Raw genomic sequence first — 19,276 nt, forward strand, 5'->3', positions numbered from 1 at the left:
CCAAGATTTAGATGCCACATCTAAACGTCCCGTAGCAGCGTACACAAATCCATGCAGAGAGGCCTCTTATTGTGGCCCAAGGTATCAAGTTTCCAATCATTTTGCGTTGGCGATCTCGGGTATATTGAAACAAACAAAACCACGCAGGTTCCTGCATAGCTCTAGTTTTTCTTCTGGTTTTGTCTCCACGTCTTGTGAAGATAAGGAGTTGCGCCAGATACGCCACTCGGGTAACCCTCCACGGGGTTCGCTCCAAGACAATTCAGCTCGTATACTATCTCGCAGGCGAGCGCGGTCTGTCATGTCACTGCACGCATACTTGTCAGCGACAACCAACAGGCAGCGCAAAAACCGCTTACTTTTGCCAATTAATCCAGTCACTCTCAAAGTAATCTCGGAGAGGACTTGCCGGTGATTGCGCTTCATTAAAGTTTCTTTTGAGATACTTCTCCTGCGCCGACCTTACCGTGTAGGGTAGTGAAGGATCTTGTCCGTACAATTTTTCGTACGCCTCCCAAATAGACTCTTTGCAGCCAGCAATCGTGCGTACAGTACGGGCCAGATGCATTGACGCCCATGATGAGACTCCCCGCTGAGAAGATTTCTTGGTGGTTACGGAATTGCAGTCATCGTCCAAATCTGTCAAACTAGACTTGCCCTCGATTGGACTGAGCTCGAAAACAGCATCAGGATCAATGAGGGACGGTAACCCGCAGGTGATTGGAGTCGACCCTCTTCTCTGGGTAGAACTAGGGGGAAGGGCTATCTGGAGAGGAGGGTGTGATCGTATATCCCCAAACCACACCTTGAGCTTAGATGGCAGTATAGAGGTTAGATTTGGCGCAAGATGGCGATCGTCCAACAGTTCTTCCCAAGCTCGCTTCAGTCTCGGATGATTACGCGGATTAGGTCTTGACTGCGTCATTTCCGTCTCAAATGCCGAGAGTGGTGATCCTATCGTTGAAAATGCGTCCGCGCTGCTGCTTCTCGGGCCGATTGCGCCGGGCGAAGGGTCCGACTTCAGATACATGCTGGATCCCATACTGGCGACTGCGGTATTCGAGCTTCGCGGAGAGCTGTTACTGGACGATCGGACGTTGGTGGGGTAACCGTCGAGCCCTTGAAATGTCTGACATGGGAAGATAGGGTCCTCTTCAATAATCTAGATGCACACAAGATCAGACTAAATCGATACAGATGGGGATGTATTCTGCACCTCGAAGACACCATGGACTTTGAGAACTCGTGATATCTCCTGCCAGCCACCAAGAAAATGATTACGACATCATCAAGCGATGGCAGCTACTTACTTGTAAAACGTGCGCCCACTGTCGATCACGACGTTTGCTTCTCAGTGACTACGTGAATAGACGGTGATGTCGAAAGCTTACCTCATACACAGGAATGTGGAGACCCACGCGGACCATCCTTACGAAGTCAAATTGGCAGTCGTCAAAAGGCAATTCGTCGAGACTACGTGCGGGTCAGTAATGTCGATATCTGCGAAGAATACTTGGAAAGAGGTACATATTGCCATGGACCCATTTAAGTCTCCTGGACGTCTTCTCTTCCAGCACGCTCAACGGAGGTTGCACGTCAGCGATGTCGAAGCCCACCACGGTACTTCCCTGTATGAACATGACAGTATTAGAGGGAATTAAATGATTACGGGCCCGAGGGTGAGCCATACGCCATACCTGCCATTGCCTGGCGGCTGCGATGGCCCAGAGGCCGCGACCACAACCAAGGTCAAGGACTCTGGAAGGAGGTTCATCAAAGTCGTGCAAAGTCAAACTCTTGCAACAGTTCGTCATGAACATGTGATCCCAATGATCGCTATGATGGGTGAGCTGATAAGTTGACGGAGGCAAGCTTATCGAGGAACGCACAAGTCGAACAGATCATTCGTGTACTTGAGTGGCGCGATAACTGGGCCGGGGGAACGTTTATAGACACTGTTGGTAGAGACATCGGTGCCAGAGGAGCTGGTGGTCATGAAGGTTGGGCTAATAGGCGAAGGGGGATGAAACTAACGTCAAAATTTTATAGCAAAAATTGCATTTGCCGCATCTTCGACCCAGAAGCCCGCATGGCTTTCACGTCAGGGCTTGGTCAGGGCCGCTAGAGATCGAAAATTTAGCACACGTCTCCGTCCCACGTCACCTCAATTTTAGTGAATTGCTCTGCCCTTGGGGTCCTCACAGTTCACCGTATCAACCCAACCCTGTTCCTGGGGTCCCACTTTTCCAAGACGCAACACACGACGACGATGACCCCCGCTGTAGCGCTGCGTCTTTCCAGGGGCGCACTCAAGGCAACAGCGTCTCTGCGTTGCTCAAGGACCGCCTCCACCGTCGCCTCAAAACCACACGAGAGTGATCCACAGCTCGCAGGCTACCCCGAGCTCCCATGGGTATCCAACCAGAGTCTCCCAGCACGAGGATGGTGGGACCAACAGCAGAGACGGAATTTTGGTGACTTGGTGAATCGCATACTGCTGCTTAACCGTTCACACCCATTGGGTCTGACCGTTCGGTTATCCAGGTCCATGAATACGAAGAGGTTCTTTCAATGTGGGGACCTGACATTCCACATGTGCCTCCCCGGAAAGCTCTCTTCCAGTTCTCTGTGGCCGCCTCGGGATTCATAGCTTTTGGACTCCTGTGCAAGTATGCACTTGCACCGGGGAGACCTACAGTACCCCGGGAATACCCGTATTCAGGTCTTATACGTGAACTCGGGGGCCTGGAAGAGAACAAGGTATGTCTCAAACCATATCTACGGCCCTGCTTAGGCATTGATGTGATTAAGGCAAAGGAAATTGCTGCCGACGGCGATGAATAATTCGGGTTCTTCCTTGATGCCGTTTGTGGTCCGTGTAACTCGTTTCCCACCTGCGAGAACGGAATTCACTTGGAGATTGGTCCGTTCGGGTTCATATCAGTGGAGCAGCGTGACCACCCTAGACATTCGCAGACAAATCTTATCAGCACATGGACCATGTCTCATCTAGTATTTGTCTGATTATGCCCAAATTGATTTATAGAACCATTACCCTATATCATTGTAAGTACCAGAAGTTGGGTGGTAATAACTTGCAGCTAGATGAAAAACGTTAGACTGCTTTGTTGTGCTCCGTTCGACTAAGGGAGCTGTTCTGGAGCCTTAGCCTTCCGAACTCTTGGTTTCACTCGCGGACGGAGCTGCACCGATAGAGGTGCGGATGGGGCTAAGTCAAGGCGCACCTCCTGTGACTCTGCAGACTCTTTTTCACTGTCAGGTCGATCATCTGAATGATCGTCACCACTTGAATGCCGGCGTTTCCTTGATTTTACAGCACCGGCAGTACGGGTCCCGCGATTTTTCTTACCCTTGGCCTCCGTTTGCCTGATTTCCTTATCCTTTCCTTTGCGGGACACAGCAGTCTTTCGCTTTTTGTTCAGTGGCGGGTCCTCGATTGCAAGTCCTGCACCGCACTCTCCATCATCGTGTTCTGGGCTCGGTGTCGACGCACTCCGGTCCCGGTTTTTCACCTGCTCCCTGCGGAACTCGGTCACGACTTGTTGGAGACGCTTGCTACTGTATGCCTGCCGCTTCCGCGGTGCGACCGTGCCGGCTCCGGATGGGACGCTAAAAAATTCACTCAGATCGCCCTGTTTGTTTAGTGACGTAACCTGCAGAATGGAGACGATTGGGGTACAGCACAAGGCCAACAGCACCAGAACATACCTGGTTACGGCGACTCATCCTTTGGATTATCGGCATTAATAAATCATCGACTTTCGACTGGTTCCAGCCAAGTTCTTTGTTTATGAAACTGTGACAAATGGGTGAGCAGGCTTTGTCCAATATGATTGCATATAACCTACTGTCGCAGGGCGTCAAGGTCAGGTATCCCCCACTTAAATGGTTCTTCAGAGGAATCGACCGTAGGGTGATAGTATGCGTCTCTCTAGGTGATATTGTAAGCATCAATCCATGCAAGAGTAAGCTGCTGCACGTAATCATATGCTTACCACGAGGGGATTGGGCCAGTCTTGTTGCAAATACAAATCCTTAAATTTTTTCTTCTATAGCAGAAGGCTATTAGCGCAGCATTCTCGCATGGAAAACCAGAGACACACGAATCGTTTTCTGAACTTGGTCTTGTTGTCCTCTGCCCGGTCTCGTCCACTTTGAACCTTGGACCACCAGTCCTTGAACTTGTGCAAACCATCCTCGCCGGGAAACTCCTGCATAAGTTCCATGGCCACAACAGGTCCAACACCTGGCAGTCCTTCAACGTAGTCACTGCCGAGTAGATATGCTAGGCGAACAAGGGCATCGCGCGCAAGTCCAAGCTCCCGGGATAAGTCAGATAAAAGGAAGCACTCGACGGTCTTGGACTGGTTGAACATGTTCTTGTAAACGCGCAGCCCGCCGAACAAGAACACGTCGGAATCGTCTGTAATGATCCCTTCCACGAGACCTAGTCGCACGAGTTCCGCACACTGCGCCTCGGCTTCCATAGGCGCAGTGATGTATGGTATACCGAAGAGACGCAACATAAGCTATAGGTGGATCAACTTCGGATCAGCACGTCGACGTGTGAAATCTGACAAAGACCTACTTACCATGATTTGCGAAATCATCTGTTGCGTAATGTCTTCGGAATCACGTAGGGCTGCTTTCCTTTGCTGATTAAGAACTCTGATTTCCTCGTCGATCTCGTGTCTCACAACTTCGAGGTCCTTTCCCTTGACCTGGGATACAAATCGAGCAAACTCTCCCTCCTCCGCTTGTGGGTCCATCTCTTGTGCAGCATCCCAATCTTCATCCATCTTCGCTTCGGAATGGAGAGTGGGCAGTACGTCAGCGCCCGCTGGTGACGGGGATCGTGACCACTCGATGGTCGACCCATTATCGCTTCCATCTACTGCCGTTACCTCATCATTGGGTGAGTGTCCGGATGAAAATTTAGACCGAGTCGACACGTGAGCCTCGAACTCTCGTGCATCTTTGTTAATTAACACATCCATGGGTAGGACGTTGTTAATGACAGGTGTGGTCGAGGCTTTGGCAAAGACGATCTCATGCATGTCACCGTCACTTACAGGAGATTCGATGTCCGCGGCAACCTCGGCTGCTTTTGCATTTGCCGTAGACACAGTGTGTGACGATTTTTCAATTGAAGGTGGGGTTAAGGTGCTGATCTGTTCCGGGGTACCGATTGACTGTTCCTCTTGTATGCTAGTGGCAGATCCAGTGCGAACAGAAGGCTCTATATCAAGATAACGGTGGGAAGCTGTGGGGGAGACGAGGAGTGATGGCTTTCCAAACATGTGTCCTGATTGAGTACGCTCCAAAAAGCTGCCCGAAGGATGTCGTAACGGACCCGCACCCGCAATAGCTAATGTCGTCTCTAGACGAGAAGGCGACTCGTACAGGTCTTCGATATCGTCATGCAAAGCTGCCCCGGTAGTAGATAACGTTGTCCCCGGACTTCGGGGTCCAACTTTTGAAAGAGGTGCCGCCTTGGGAAGAGGGATCTGCGGGGCTATGCCTTCGGAGACGTGTGATTGACTTTGTAGAAGTGGAGATCGACGAGTATCCAGAGACGCCTGTATTGCCATTGCAAGCTCTGGATCTTCGTCACTTAATTGATCTAGGGACACATCCTCGCCTTCGTCAAGATCAAACAGTCGCCTTGCTGTGCCCTGTTCCACAGACCGTGCAAGCCGAGCAGTCTGAGAGCTCCAATTGTTAGGTTGTTGATCATTCGACACGGGTCGCGGTCTAGATACCTTCGTCAGCATGATTGGTAACGTGCAAATAGAACGTGCGACATGCATTGCGACTTCCTCCATGTCCATATCATTGTCACTCTCCTCGCTAGCAAATCCCCTTTCGTCTGCATCAATTTCGATGGGTTTCGACTGAGTACCTTCGTCGCGGAGGCCCAAAATCCAACCCCCCTCCGCACTTTCGTTTTTGACTAAGAGATACTCCTTGTCGCGCTCGCTAGCTATACGGACGGGAATGCTGATATGTGCCTTTCCAATGCTGTCCGTCGTAATCAGAAGTTGTTGAGTAAGAGCGTTACGTTGCTGAAGACCCTTGATCTGCTCTTTCGAGAAATCAAGAGGAGTTTCTGCTTTTCTTAGCATGTTCTGAAGGCGCTTGTATGACGTCTGCCGCGACTTGAGGCGCAGGTCGCCGACAATTTCGTACTGGATCTCCGTCGGCAGCTCACGAAAGGCGGGTGAAGTGACGTCAAAGTCCTCCGGTCGCATCTCCTCTACGAACGCCCTCAATTCTTCCTCGGTCGCGAGGCGGAAGTCTGGCGCATGTCCACGTGTAGCCTTGGCTATCTGCTCCTCTAAGTTAATCTCTGGTAACTTGTAGGGATCGTAGTCATGGAAACGGCTCGTCTTCTTGGCGGAAGAAGCTAGTGAACGTTTCTGCGCCTTCTTGGCATTCGTCGGTGTTTTCGTCATCATCGAGTTGTCGATATCCTCAAGATAGACGACCCCCTCGCCAAGGACGACGGGACCCGGGGGCGCCTTTTGTTTGCCTTTAGAAGTAGGTGGGCTGGCGGGATGGATAAGTAACTGTGCTGGTCGGATACACAGATTTACATACTGAGATGCCGAAGCATGGACAACGGCCTCGCGCCTCATCTGCGCAGCCAATAGCCTTTCAGCAATCTGTGCATGGCTAGCCGCAGCGCCGCTCTTTTTCTTCTTACGTTCTGTCTGAAATGAAAGAGTTCCGGTGAGCGCACAGCATGGTGAAATGCAGGGGGGAATAGAACTCACGATGGTGTTCCTCTTCAACGCCGGTGCACCACCGTCGAAGACAAAAACAGGCCGAATGCCATGGAACAGTATCTTACAAATACGACGAAGAAAACCGAGGACATGTGCGTTGACCAGTGCCCGTCCGTCCGTATCGCGCATGGTGGCTTGGAACTGGTATATCCATATGCTCGAGTCAATAGCCAGGGCTTTCCCCTCCAGATTTTCCAAGCTTTAGGACGGTGTAAGTGCCATAGGGTTTCTCCGAGAGACAATCCACCACATACGGAATGGGACGTCCGACTGGCTCCAAAAGATTCCATAGTGACTTGACACCCATCGGGTCAGGAGACTAAAGCGGATCGCGCGTGTTCCGCAGTTCCGGTCGGCAATCGGAATCACATTAGAGCACGTGAAACTATGTAAGTACGGCTGGTCGAACGAGCATACGTATGTTATCTCGGTGCTGTGTAGTAGTAAAGGATCTGGGTTGTAAGAACAGATTCTGAAAAGCCACCGTACGTGCATAGCCATGAGGTCACGAGAAAGGGTCATAATCATGCAACGAACAGATATAGGGGAAGCAAGGCTGATCAATCCAAAGAGCACAAAAAACACAAACACCAAACAAGAAAGAAAGTTGAGCCATCATCATGAAGCACTAGCATAGCCTAGTTGTCCATGTGTTGTGTTGCAAGAAGTAGAGGTAGTACGACATTGGCAGGTTCAAAATTTTCAACTTTTGGGACTGTCGCGAACGCGATCTGCGGCGTCAATGGGTCGGGAACCAGCAGGAGATCCCTGCCCAGTTGAACTGTTTCTGGAGGAATTTTGACCAGGACCTTGCTGTCCACCAGGTGGACCAGGCGGACGTAGAATTTCATCCAAACCCGCAGTAGAAAAGCGAGGGTCGAAGGCAGAACCACCCGTCATTTGCATTCCCAGGGGTCCCATACCACCCATAGGTATTCCCATACCGCCCATCCCCATCGATGGGTTCATCATGGGCATTCCCATCATCGACATACGAGGATCAAAGCCCATCCCTCCTCCTGCCACCATCGGAGTCATGGGCGAAGCTCCACCATGCATTCCATCAGGAGTATGGGACCCGGCAGCTGAGAATGCCATCATCGCTTGTTGGTATGCGGCTTGAGCAGCTTGCTGTGCATACATGTAATGTTGAGCACCGTATCCCGGCATCATGTTCGGGTAGCCCATGAATCCACCCGTCATCATCGGGTTCGGAGCAGGCATCATCGGATTTCCAGTCATCATCGGGTTCATGCCCATCATCATGGGGTTCGCCACCATGGGGTTGAAGCCCCCGAAAGGCTGACCGCCAAACACACCAGATTGCGCCATCTCCAGTTGCTGACGTTGGTAGTCATCCAGCTTGCGCTGCCTATCCTCTGCAAGCCTCTTTTCGCGTTCCCGTTCAGTCAGTGCTGCCCCGACACCACCTTCACGCTTGCGTTCGCGCTCGTGCGCAGTGATAGCACCAAGTAGACCTGTCTGAGGAGGAGGCGGCTTGTTAGGGACGTTGATAAGGGATGCCCCAGTCTCACGGGCAAGCTCCTCTTGACGTTTCGCAGACCGGTCTTGCTTGTCCTGCATACCCGCAGAAAGTAGCCCGTGGGGCGTGAACGCCTTCGTCATGCTCACCGAAGCAGGCTCGAGCTGCACAAAAGTATCTCTTTGGGGCGGTGGAGGGGGTTCCGGCAATGGATTTGCGCCCGGCTGCCGACCTGGCTCCAGAACTTGTGTCCAAATACTCTGGCGTTGCGCGGGCAATTGGGGGTAGTCAGATTGCGAACGAATAAGGATAGGTTCGTCGGGTGTGCGCACGCGCTGCTCGCTGACAATACGCCTCGGAGGACCACTCAAGTTTTCGTCCGCCATCCCGGAAGGCCCTATGTCCACGCTCTAATTGAGCCAGAATCACAAAAAGTGAAGCTTCATACCTACCTTGCGTTTGAGGTCGGGGTACTGGTGGAAGATTGCGAGGGTGCCGTAACTGAACATATAGATTGGCATCGGTCGCAGTTTCTGCGGGTGACGTGTCGCGACTGCGAGGACGAAGCGGGCGAACAGGTGTCGTCGGTATGGGAGCGGAAACCGGAGCAGGCACATGTGCCTGGGAAGACCGCTTGTTATCCGCCGTTGATGGTTCTTCGTCGGAATCCGCGTCGGAATCGTCCTCTTCATCGTCCTCCTCTTCCTCATCACTGCTTTCATTCCACCCTGATGACCTTGGACCAGAAACAGAACGTTTCCCATTGGCCCTCCCAGGCCTGTTCACAGCAGCCTGGTGTGCAGCTTGCTGTGCTTGCAACCGTGCCTTGCGCTCTGCAGCTTGCTTCGAAAGTGCAAACGATGATCTGTACTGTGAAACATTTTCTGAGCTTACTGGAGGCGTGTTACTATCTGAACGCTGTGGCGATTCGAGCCGACGGGGTGGAGGCGACGGCACGGGTTTTGCTGTTGCCACGGCCGTCTGCGACGGCGGTGCAGTGGATGGAATACTGTCAAGGAATGAAAGCGCAGCAAGTGCATCGGCATTCACGTCGTCAGCGTGACTCGCAGCGGCCTTGGAGTTGTCGGGCATCGCGTCGAGGTCGCTCCTGTGAACGTGCTGCGACTGTGGTGAAGGTGTGGACTGAGAGGATGCGTCCGGATTTGGCGGTCGGCTGCTCGTCGGCGGCTGAGCACGTGCGCCGGACGGCTTACGTCCTAATGGAGGCCGTACGCCGGCTATGGAGCCGTCACCTGTCGGACCGCGCCGCGTAGCCGGGAAAAGACTGGTCATGGAGTGTTGTTGCGAACTTGGCTGCACACCCTCCTCCTCTGACGGGGACGTTTCGGAATTCTCGGAGATCGTTGTGGGGACACGACGCGGCGGAGCCTTTTTTTCCTCAAATTGCTGCATATAGAAGAGAGCGGCTGAGAAATCGGTTTCGTTTTGTGCTTCCTGGACAGGGGCCGGTTTAGCAGGAGGCACAGGAACTTGCTGTTGGGGCATGGGGGAGGGTGATACTGGTTTATCGGGTACTGGTGGGACTCCAACAGGTACGCTGCGCCCCAGCGATCTCGGCGACGGCGACGACACTCGCTGGGGCGTCTCCTGAGCCTGGGCCTGGACAGCCTGTATGGAGGGCAAGTCCTTTTCCAGGGTGGAATGCGGTGACGTCAGTAATGAGAATGTAGACGGGACAGGAGATTTCGCTCGGCCAGAAACAATAGGAGATGCTCCTGATCCTGGACCTGCCACCCCGGAGGCGCTGTATGGCGAACCTTGTCTACCGACCGCCGAGCCATGCGTCGTCGGCGTAGTCGAGAATGACGGAACCTCGGGTGAGGTTGGTGGGGAGAAGGGGAGCTTGATACCCATGGTTTCTACTCCACCACTTGACATCGTAGTTTCCGACTTCGTTCGCGTGATCTCTCCGGTGGGCGAGAGCTTCGAATCAGGTCGTGAGTTTGATATTTTCTTCAGCGAGTCGGTGCTGACTTTGCGAGCTCCCATACTCGTAGGGGGACTCGTAGAGGGAGGTAACCCAAACTCTCTTTCTCCACCCTCTGGCACCACAGCCAGTGAGGTACCCAGGGATGACAGGGGTTGGTTCTCATCAGAAGCTGAGTAGCTGTGGGTGAGTGTTCTCGTTTCACCAGACAACGATGGAGTGTGTGGCCCCTCCGCGATCGGAGATAACACACGCGTCGTGGCAAGTTCTTGTACCGGAGAACGGTTTGCAGGTGGAGCCGGAGCCTGCGATGAGGCGGAGTCGAAGCTGAGGGCCGGTAGCTGAGGTAGTCGAAATGCCTCTCCATGAGCCTGACCTGGTGGTTGCTGCGGCGATAGCGGGCCGGCGGACGGAGTAATAGAAGGTAAGGCAGGTGGTCTGTCTTGCCTAGCCAACGGCGCAATGCTGCCCGCACGCTCGGCTAGAATGCCTAGAAGTCGGGATCGGATAGCAGATGTACGGTCCTCCCTTGGATTCATCGTTTCCACAAGTTCACGTTCCAAGAAAAGCAGCTAAAAATGGACATGTTGAAGGGATGTTCGCCCGCAACTTAGCATATGAACACGTACATCTCTTCCAGGACCAACTGGATAAGCAAACAACATTGAAACGGGGTCCCGAGGATCCCACGTGTATGCCTTGGGTCGACCATAAAGTGCGAACGCGTCGTGTATCGCTACATTGTACATTTTCATGAGTAAGCGAGTACAGACAACGCCAGGTAAACGCGGCCTTACCAACAAGCCACTTAAGCATTTCCGATGGTTGAGTGTTTCCAAACTCCAGTTCCGGCATGACCAGCAACCAGCCTTGCCTATTTCGCATACTCCCCGCCGTCTCCTCTTCGCCAAGATAACCTTCCAACTTCATCAACGTGCTTCGGCTGATCAACTCTGGGCGCTCGGGATATACTGCGAACGCCTGACTCATTTCCTTCAGAGTGAGAAGTGGCTGTTTCTTGTCCTTGGACTTGGGTGACGCGAAGAGAGACAGCAGAGGTCGAGGAGGCAAGGGTTCGTCCTGATGATCTCGAGAGAAGAGATTTGACATACGCTTTTTGCGTGGTGCTTCCACAGGACCTGGACGACCACTACCATCGTTGGTGGACGAGCGAGCAAGGTCTGAAAACGATTCTGAACCAGCAGAGACTACCATCCACATGCGCTTCCAGTCCGTCTGCCCAGCAACGCGAATTCGGACCCATCCTTCCATGCGACCACGAACCAAGGTGGATGGTGTATCTTTGCCTAAACAACATGTCAGTTAACGGACAAAAGGAAAGGACGCCGGGGGACATACCATGTGGTAAAGTGATTCGAATCAAGTGAGCAGAGTATATTTCTTCGAGACGCGATTTTTCCCAAGCAGCTAGCCTGAACGCGCTCGCCCAGGATATCAAAGCGTCACTGTCGGGACAACTGAATAGAACGAGGTTTGATCCCGCAGTGTTAAGCGTAAGCACGTTCATATATTTTTTCGCAGGTTGGTCACCAGCGGCGGGACCTATCACTGCGCCAAGTACTTGTACGAACTGTTATTGCGATATATGAGAGATTGTCGTATCATTCAAGAGATATACTGACTGCGTCTGTTACGTTGAAGTAAGTGGGAGGGACCTCCTTGCCTTGCCTATTAGCCTCTTGCACCTCTCGCATGTCCCATATACTTAGGGTAGTGCCACCCAATTGAGCCCAGACGTCGACCCAGCCGTCGTCCTTGATTGGTCTCTGTCCGTCTGGCAATCTCTCTACCCGCTTGGTGAGGGGGCCAGAGAAGTAGATCTTGCGTGCATGGGCGACAGTGAGTTGAACGACGGAGCGTATTTCGGAATGTAACTGGGAAGAAGAGGGTTGACCGACGGAGGACCTGCGCAAAGAGTTCTGCTGTTGTGGTTGGTCTAAGTGTTGATCCAACGAAGGTCGGCCGGGACCCACAGACTTTGACTGGCCCATTTGAGGGGGTGGTGGTGGACCAAAGTCTGTCGGTGTTGCGCCGTTTGCGGTGATGGGACGCTGGTTGTTGGGTGGAACGGGGGGAGGTTGTTGGGACGAGGATGCTGACGCCGGGTCGTGGTGTTGGTGACCCTGAGAGGAGGGCCTGTTTCGAAATGAAAAGAAGGAAGAAGTTCTAGCATGGGACTGGGAGGATGGAGGCATGGCTGGTCGTGGTCGTGGTTGCGGTTGTGGTTGTGGTTGTGGGTCTGCTGTAGTACTGCTGTTAGTCTGCAGAGGCGGAGGCTGTGGATGTGGGTATGACTGCGTGTTGTCGGTGGGTGGAGAGGCTGAGGCTGAGGCTGGCTGAGGGTGTCGTGCAGGCAGGTCGTGGAAGTGATCTGGTCTTCCTGGGCTCTCCCGTCTGAGCTGCTGCAGTTCAGACGGTGAAATGAAGCCTCTGTGTCGGTTGTCCCACTGCGGACTCGTCGACGTCGAGAACGAAGTCATCCTCAGCCCCTCAGACTCCCTCTAGAATCTCGACCGGGCAAAGTGGTTTCACTCGCAAATAACTGTCTGACAGTAGTAGTAAATACCAGTCAGACGCTCCACAGCCCCTCTCGATCTTTTTTTCCCCCTCTTCCCGCAGGTCTCACGCTGGCCTTAATTCGCACAGCCCAGACGCCCAACGGACCACCCTGCCCGCGACGGGTGTTGTCTTTTCGATGGGCCGAAGATAGACAGACATGTTTCACAGCTATGATAACCCTTGGAATAAATAAATACATTGCCTTGCGAAGTCCTCTCGTTCGATCATCAGGAGAGCTTCATGCTACAGTATTTGCAAAGGTGCCTATCATCTAAAACATCCCAGGTGAGTTGCATTACCTCCTCGATTACATGTCCATCACAACTTCCATCTCATCCCAAAATTGCAACCTTCTGCTTCTTCTTCTTCTTCGTATTATTAGTGAACGAACGCCAACTGTCCACCCGCTGTTCTCGGGTTTCTGGCGTCATCGGCATTCGATAAGCAAGACTCTCCGTAAGTCCCACACCGACGGGCTTACCTTCCCATACTTTGTCTTCTTCTGCCTTTCTCTTTCGTGACGCCACCTCTTCCTCCTTCTTGCGCGCCTCAAGACCCTCATTGGCAAGGTTCAATTTGATCGCCCTGTCGGAAGGAAAACCAATGAGTGGGTACGCCAACGCGAAAATCCCGGCGGCGGCTCACTTCCTTCTTCTAACCTCCTCTTCTATTAATACCTCCTTTATCTTCTCTTTCAACATGATCTTCCAAGGCGTCGTCAACCCCTGCTCCTTGAGCTTCGGGTCGTCACCAAGATTCCGCAGACGAGGATCGTCATCCGCAAGGTTTGTTGGGAGAGAAAGCGAACGGAGAAGCGTAGTCCGTGCAGAAGCAATCGCGGCATCTAACTCTTCGCGCTTAGCTGCATCAGAAAGTTCCGCCTCGGCCTGAAATGAGGTTGTGATGCGTAAGAGAGCATTGTCCCTTGCGAAACGGACGTATACGACGCTCACCTTCTTGAGAATATCGAATGCATCTGGAGCACGAGGGTGGGCGGTCTTGTCAGGATGGATGACTGTACATTAAACAACGTACAAGTTTAGCACCCGTTCGATTGACGCGGTAGAAGACGGTAGTATGGGGTCATTTGTGGATGTTGGTCGCGGTAAGCATAAATGCGTTAGTATTGCAGTGTAAATGCAGCAGAAATCAGGGAAATCAGGGTGGGGCTTACACAGTGAGAGTTGTCGATATTTCCGTTTGATGTCTTCCGGCTTTGCAGTGAAATCGAGATTGAGAATATCATACGGACTGGCACCCCCCCAAGCAAACACAATCCATGAGATATAACGTCCCATATGGTCGATTCAAATGAAGACATACTTGAGCTTGAACGACTTCAATATCCTCTCAACCTCCATCTCGCGTTGGAAAGCCGATGCCTCGCGCGACAACAACTGCTCAAGGTCAGCGTCTACTGGCGTCGACGAGGACGCCGCAGATGTCGAGCCTCTGGATTGTGACGGCGGGGATGCTGGCTTTGAACTCGACTGCGACGTCGACATCGTGAAATGAATGGCAAGGGCAGCAATAATCCGGGTTAATGCTTGGCAGTTGGTTGGCAACTATGAAGTAGGGTTGTCAATTTCATTCCACTGTCAGTCCACTCGCGGGTTGTCACGTGATCACTCTCGGGCTCCCCGGCACTGAGCGCGTCCAGCGTGTCGTCGACATTGTCCGGGATGTCACCCAGCATCGTAGGGTCATTGACCCGGGGGTGTATGGCACCGTCTGCAAGTATTCATCTCGGTTGGCAGGAGTGTATCTCACATTTCGCGTTGTCCAGATCAATATTAGCCCCCATCCGCTTTTTCGTTGTCGTACTTCGCTGTGCCACGGAATCGGGAAGCCTCCATCATGGCTTCACTCACGGACACACTTATGGCGGACACTTGGGACATCCTCTTCGAAGCACTCGCTCCCGCCTTCGCCTTCGGCACGTCGTCCCACCGCCATCCCAAGTTATAACGCATCACGCGAACAAATGTACAAAACTCGTAACCGCAACCTCCTCATGTATACCTCTGCAGTGGTGATCCTTGGAGTTGGCATAACATATGCAGCTGTCCCTCTTTACCGCATGTTCTGCTCAGCAACCGGGTTCGCTGGCACCCCATCCGTCGTATCCACCTCCTCCGGTCGCTTCGATCCATCTCGATTGACGCCGGATACAGATGCGCGCCGTATTCGCGTCCACTTCAACGCAGACCGTGCGGAAGCGTTACCTTGGAAGTTCTTCCCACAGCAAAAGTACGTCGAGGTACTCCCCGGAGAATCCAGCCTTGCATTTTACAAGGCGAGGAATGAGAGCGAGAAGGATATCATTGGCATTGCAACGTATAACGTAACTCCTGATCGCGTGAGTAGACGACAACTTGCTCCCCAAGAGCCAAGGGTTCAATCCATTTCCGATAGGTCGCGCCATATTTTTCAAAAGTCGAATGCTTTTGTTTTGAAGAGCAGAAACTCCTCGCTGGAGAGGAGGTAGATATGCCTCTGCTTTTCTTCATAGATAAAGACATCCTCGACGATCCCTCGTGCAGAGGCGTTAACGATGTCGTATTGAGCTACACGTTCTTCAAGTGAGTGCCTAGTATTTTTGTTGTATTACTTCTCTCCGATTTTCCCTTAACCCCTCCGCAGAGCGCGGCGTAATGCACAGGGTCATCTTGAACCGGATGCAGAGGAAGACGTTGTTCAAAGATCACTCGGGTTCGAGGGATACGAGCACAGTCCACGGGCTGAAACGAAGAAGGTTGAAGGAAGCAAAGCCAACAGTTGATTCAGGCTATGGAATAACTCGCCCACTGAAGTGTCAGAACCACCCTCGTATTGAGTTTTGGTGGAATTGCTTTCATACTCGGTGGGCATAGATGTCCCCCCTACGGGTCCCTTTGCGCACTTCTTGTTGCACCGAGATTTCCACTGACATGAAAAATACATCCCGACCGAGTCAAGGCACCTTGTCCACCTCCAGTCCCACATAAATACGGTGATTCTGCGGAGCCAAAACTAAATTCAATTTGTCAAGAATTTAATCCAATTCCATGCAAAGCCAAGGTAGATACGATGTCCATCGGATGAATACAGTAAATATCAAACCCACCAGGGACCATCTTCTGTATGGTGTGTAGAAACGAAGGGGAAATCCGCATTTACCCCGGGCGTGAAAAAGTGCGTAGGCATATATGTACATGTCTCAGATTCAGGCACTCGACGTCATTTATGGCGGATGGACGTGTTGGTTAGAACCCTGACTGACGATGTCTAGGTCGCCATCGACAGCAGTTAGCTTCTGTAGTCTTAGCGAGTTCAGGGCGTCAGCGACCTCTCCAATTTCCGGTCGCTGAGTTGCGTCTAGCGTCCAACACCACTGAATGATGTCCCACTGTTCGTCGTCGATCCTTGGTTTCCGAGGGCGCTCTGGCCGGATCCCTCTGACCACCATTCCGACCACCTGCGTATCAGAGTTTAAATAGAAGTACGGAACTTTGCCCGATAACACCTAAGTCGATAAATTTCAGTGGGCTTGGGAATTAAACAGACGAGGCAACGACGAACCTGGAGAATGATGCTGCCAAAGGAGTATACGTCACATGGCGGTTCCGCAAATCCCGACACCCCACTTTCTTCGTCACATTGGAAAAGTTCAGGGGCAGCCCACCGGAGAGTCCCTCGGGCAGACTCGGTGAAATAATCGGATCCCCACAATTCCTTCAGAGCTGTGGACATGCCGAAATCAGTAAGAAGGGCTCTGCCATCACCAAACATCAGAATATTGTTCTGCGGAGAGGAATATTCAGCTTCGTGGCAACAGTGAAGACAGAAACATTACCCCAGTCAGATCACCGTGGGTAACATGGTTGTTGTGTACTGCCAGAGTAATGAATGATCGCTCTAGTATCTTGAATGAAGGTACATACAATACTGTAATCCGCTCGCCACGTCGTCAAGCTTATTCGATGACAGGTCAGCTGTATGTAACAGGACAGAGAGCTTAACCCACGATCTGGAACATTTCAGCTAAAGAAAGTGTTGGGTGGTGTAGTTGCAAGTATTGACTAAGTGCGCCATTGGGTGCCCATGGGCATACCATTGCTGGGTAAAACCCGAAGCCAAAGGCTATTCCATACAGTGGCGTGATGTTTTTGTGATCCAACCGCTTCCACACCCCTAGTTCCCGATGAAAGCGCTGTATGGATGAGCGTGAGGACCTAGGAAAGAATCTGGACCAGATATACTCGTACTTTTTTCTCCTTCCCCTTATCACTCATGATATTGGTTCTCATCGCCTTAACAGCAACCTTGACGGTGTTGGATGGTGCATCGATCAACTAGTGGAGTACACTTACCACCTCTGGGCCATCATCTTCGGGGTCCCTGAACCAGTAACACTTCCATATGTCGCCGAACGCACCACCGGTGTATGGGTATGCAGATGTCTTTTTAATTGTCCGGGTCAGGTCAACAACACTTTGTGACGGTTTCCCTTGCCCGCCTTGTACATCAAGGAGTGCAGTGAACTGGGCCACCGAGGAAGCGTGCCTCGAAAGTGGGGGCCGTTGGATTGGCACGCCGGTTTCCTCAAAGCTGCTTTTCACTGTTTGACCAAAATCATCCCCTATGTCACGCATCCCCAGCTGGAGGGTGGGAGGCTTCGATCTGTCCAGCGACGAATCTCGGGTTGCAGGAACGCGTTTTGGACCGGCGCCGACGGCCGACGGCCACCATCGAAATCCGTTGCGAGGGGTGCGGTGTTCGTAATTGCTGGGTCCTCCACCCAGCTTCCTCTTGAAATGTGACCAAAAAGGAAGTTTACCATTCCTCTCCTAACAGTTTACTTAGCGAGAATATAAAAATCCATATCTTCCACCTGCCTTCTCCGAAGTTTCCGCCTCGGCCCGCGAGGGTGGTGTTGGTGAGCGGTGTCCTACAGAACGCTACAAGTGCAAAAGCCAATCGTAAAATGTTATGAAAGCAATCGCAACGCGTGCGTACTATCGCAGCTGGTACAACTGATGGCGAGCAGGCAGTGTGCGTACCGCTTCCCACATCTTTCAGTGGCGGAATAGGCGAAGGTGGTATCGAAGGCTGTCATTATTGGATCCAATTAGGATTTTGAATCTTATCAACCAACAACTGACGCACGCGTGCCGCAACACCTGTTCCAAAGTCTAGTTCCGGCAGTAAAACTTCCATTGTATCGTCGTGCTGCAAGGCATAGAAAGAACGTAGTTCTTTGATGAGTTGTACCTTTGCTTGAGATATGTTCAATACGTCTTCGTCGAGGTTTCCCTTGTACTAAGCGCAAACTAAAGTCAACCTTTGCCCTTTGCCCAACAAGGTCGCCCCACAAAACGCACTGGGAAACAAATAAATCCATCTGCATCACATCGAACGTCGTCCAAATACTTGTGCGATAGGGCACCTTTGCAAGTGATTCTCGAATCGACATCGAGGGAAAACACTTCGGAAAGGAGATCGAGCAATCGAGGGTCGACATTCCGGACACGCTCCGCCAGTGGGATGCGAGTAACTGACCCGAGTGAGAGGACATGGTTGCGGAGCTACACGTGAACTCAGCATGTTGACCCATGAGGGCACGTAAGAGCGTCTCACCTCAGCATCAGGAATAGCAGATAATGTGGGTTCTGAAAGTAATCCCGTGAGTTCAATGATCCTGCGTACATGGCTTCGGAGGCTGCGGGATAGCATGTCAAGGAGTTCCCGAGGCACGAGCACAAATGACTGACGTAGTAGCACTGAAGATCGGTCGGCCCGTCGCTAGTTCCGCAATGATGCATCCCACCGACCAGACATTGGCAGCCGCAGACTGCCCAGAAGTCAGTAGGGCTAAGTTAGCACGCCAACTCAATATAACACCTTACCAAACGACCGTAGCGTAGAGTCAATTCTGGTGCTTGGTATAGGTTCAAAGGCTGACCGGTATCTCCGTCGGAGGCAATGGACAGGTGAGGGTTCCCACATCCTGCAATCTTGACTGCGCCAGCCTCACTGATAAGAATGTTATCCGGTGAGAGGTCTTGGAGCACAACACCAGCAGAATGGATATAATTAACCCCGCGCAAAATCTGGTGTGCGAATGCTAGAAGTTCCATGCCCGAAAGTGGGCATTCCAAACGGATCTACTGACGTTCCATCAACAATAAGCACGGGATAGATAGCAGATAAACCCAGCAATTTTTCGGAGATCCGTCTCACAATATTCCTCCTGAGTACCATCCATGGAACGATTAGATACGGGAATCATCGAAAAGTACTGACCCACTATGAGATAGATTTCGTCAAAATCGCCGTTTGAGTGAAAGTTTATATCGAAGTCACAAAGCCGGACGATCTGAAAGCCTCAATGAGCGACCTGTAACAGGAGAGCGCAAGCTACTTGCTCACGTTGTCATGGCCCTTGAAGTGACGCAGAAACCTGAATATTGCCAT

The 19,276-nt window shown here is 52.0% G+C and overlaps 9 protein-coding genes across 9 annotated transcripts; 2 read left to right on the forward strand and 7 right to left on the reverse strand.

Moving 5' to 3' along the window:
- Positions 1-53: 53 nt before the first annotated feature.
- Positions 54-2,132, reverse strand: F5J12DRAFT_456230 (uncharacterized protein). The gene is made up of 8 exons (XM_051739527.1): positions 1,890-2,132; positions 1,698-1,836; positions 1,528-1,628; positions 1,392-1,473; positions 1,311-1,328; positions 1,217-1,255; positions 360-1,162; positions 54-307 (listed from the first exon to the last, which is right to left on the reverse strand). The coding sequence occupies exons 1-8, from the start codon at positions 1,994-1,996 to the stop codon at positions 97-99; spliced, it is 1,500 nt and encodes a 499-aa protein (XP_051603278.1). The 5' UTR covers positions 1,997-2,132; the 3' UTR covers positions 54-96.
- Position 2,133: 1 nt separating this feature from the next.
- Positions 2,134-3,034, forward strand: F5J12DRAFT_456171 (uncharacterized protein). The gene is made up of 3 exons (XM_051739526.1): positions 2,134-2,482; positions 2,545-2,760; positions 2,812-3,034. Exons 1-3 carry the CDS (start codon positions 2,270-2,272, stop codon positions 2,842-2,844), a joined length of 462 nt encoding a protein of 153 aa, XP_051603279.1. The 5' UTR covers positions 2,134-2,269; the 3' UTR covers positions 2,845-3,034.
- Positions 3,035-3,143: 109 nt separating this feature from the next.
- Positions 3,144-7,116, reverse strand: F5J12DRAFT_889858 (uncharacterized protein; the record flags this gene model as incomplete). The annotated part of the gene is made up of 9 exons (XM_051747364.1): positions 3,144-3,674; positions 3,730-3,817; positions 3,870-3,952; positions 4,017-4,070; positions 4,125-4,550; positions 4,614-6,570; positions 6,622-6,734; positions 6,798-7,008; positions 7,064-7,116. The coding sequence occupies 9 exons, from the start codon at positions 7,114-7,116 to the stop codon at positions 3,144-3,146; spliced, it is 3,516 nt and encodes a 1,171-aa protein (XP_051603280.1).
- A 44-nt stretch (positions 7,117-7,160) lies between these two features.
- F5J12DRAFT_456281 (uncharacterized protein) lies at positions 7,161-12,833 on the reverse strand. Its single transcript, XM_051739528.1, has 6 exons — positions 11,884-12,833; positions 11,600-11,831; positions 11,038-11,547; positions 10,870-10,976; positions 8,745-10,812; positions 7,161-8,689 (listed from the first exon to the last, which is right to left on the reverse strand). The coding sequence occupies exons 1-6, from the start codon at positions 12,739-12,741 to the stop codon at positions 7,512-7,514; spliced, it is 4,953 nt and encodes a 1,650-aa protein (XP_051603281.1). The 5' UTR covers positions 12,742-12,833; the 3' UTR covers positions 7,161-7,511.
- Positions 12,834-12,983: 150 nt separating this feature from the next.
- On the reverse strand, positions 12,984-14,391 carry F5J12DRAFT_811624 (DnaJ domain-containing protein). Its single transcript, XM_051744853.1, has 6 exons — positions 14,144-14,391; positions 13,995-14,071; positions 13,774-13,835; positions 13,466-13,707; positions 13,302-13,405; positions 12,984-13,241 (listed from the first exon to the last, which is right to left on the reverse strand). Exons 1-6 carry the CDS (start codon positions 14,323-14,325, stop codon positions 13,153-13,155), a joined length of 756 nt encoding a protein of 251 aa, XP_051603282.1. The 5' UTR covers positions 14,326-14,391; the 3' UTR covers positions 12,984-13,152.
- Positions 14,392-14,489: 98 nt separating this feature from the next.
- F5J12DRAFT_811628 (cytochrome oxidase assembly factor) lies at positions 14,490-15,846 on the forward strand. The gene is made up of 3 exons (XM_051744854.1): positions 14,490-15,179; positions 15,236-15,402; positions 15,464-15,846. Exons 1-3 carry the CDS (start codon positions 14,805-14,807, stop codon positions 15,600-15,602), a joined length of 681 nt encoding a protein of 226 aa, XP_051603283.1. The 5' UTR covers positions 14,490-14,804; the 3' UTR covers positions 15,603-15,846.
- Positions 15,847-15,924: 78 nt separating this feature from the next.
- Positions 15,925-17,656, reverse strand: F5J12DRAFT_456414 (kinase-like domain-containing protein). The gene is made up of 7 exons (XM_051739529.1): positions 17,173-17,656; positions 17,068-17,124; positions 16,827-17,012; positions 16,744-16,774; positions 16,656-16,693; positions 16,382-16,603; positions 15,925-16,325 (listed from the first exon to the last, which is right to left on the reverse strand). The coding sequence occupies exons 1-7, from the start codon at positions 17,452-17,454 to the stop codon at positions 16,044-16,046; spliced, it is 1,098 nt and encodes a 365-aa protein (XP_051603284.1). The 5' UTR covers positions 17,455-17,656; the 3' UTR covers positions 15,925-16,043.
- Positions 17,657-18,088: 432 nt separating this feature from the next.
- On the reverse strand, positions 18,089-18,616 carry F5J12DRAFT_811646 (uncharacterized protein; the record flags this gene model as incomplete). The annotated part of the gene is made up of 4 exons (XM_051744855.1): positions 18,574-18,616; positions 18,440-18,521; positions 18,184-18,387; positions 18,089-18,121 (listed from the first exon to the last, which is right to left on the reverse strand). The coding sequence occupies exons 2-4, from the start codon at positions 18,508-18,510 to the stop codon at positions 18,091-18,093; spliced, it is 306 nt and encodes a 101-aa protein (XP_051603285.1). The 5' UTR covers positions 18,511-18,521; positions 18,574-18,616.
- On the reverse strand, positions 18,481-18,966 carry F5J12DRAFT_811650 (uncharacterized protein). Its single transcript, XM_051744856.1, has 2 exons — positions 18,574-18,966; positions 18,481-18,521 (listed from the first exon to the last, which is right to left on the reverse strand). Exon 1 carries the CDS (start codon positions 18,937-18,939, stop codon positions 18,679-18,681), a length of 261 nt encoding a protein of 86 aa, XP_051603286.1. The 5' UTR covers positions 18,940-18,966; the 3' UTR covers positions 18,481-18,521; positions 18,574-18,678.
- Positions 18,967-19,276: the final 310 nt, after the last annotated feature.

Source organism: Pisolithus orientalis, assembly GCF_024613125.1.
Source record: "Pisolithus orientalis strain OTSU chromosome Unknown F5J12scaffold_5, whole genome shotgun sequence".
In the NCBI taxonomy this organism is placed as follows: domain Eukaryota; kingdom Fungi; phylum Basidiomycota; class Agaricomycetes; order Boletales; family Pisolithaceae; genus Pisolithus; species Pisolithus orientalis.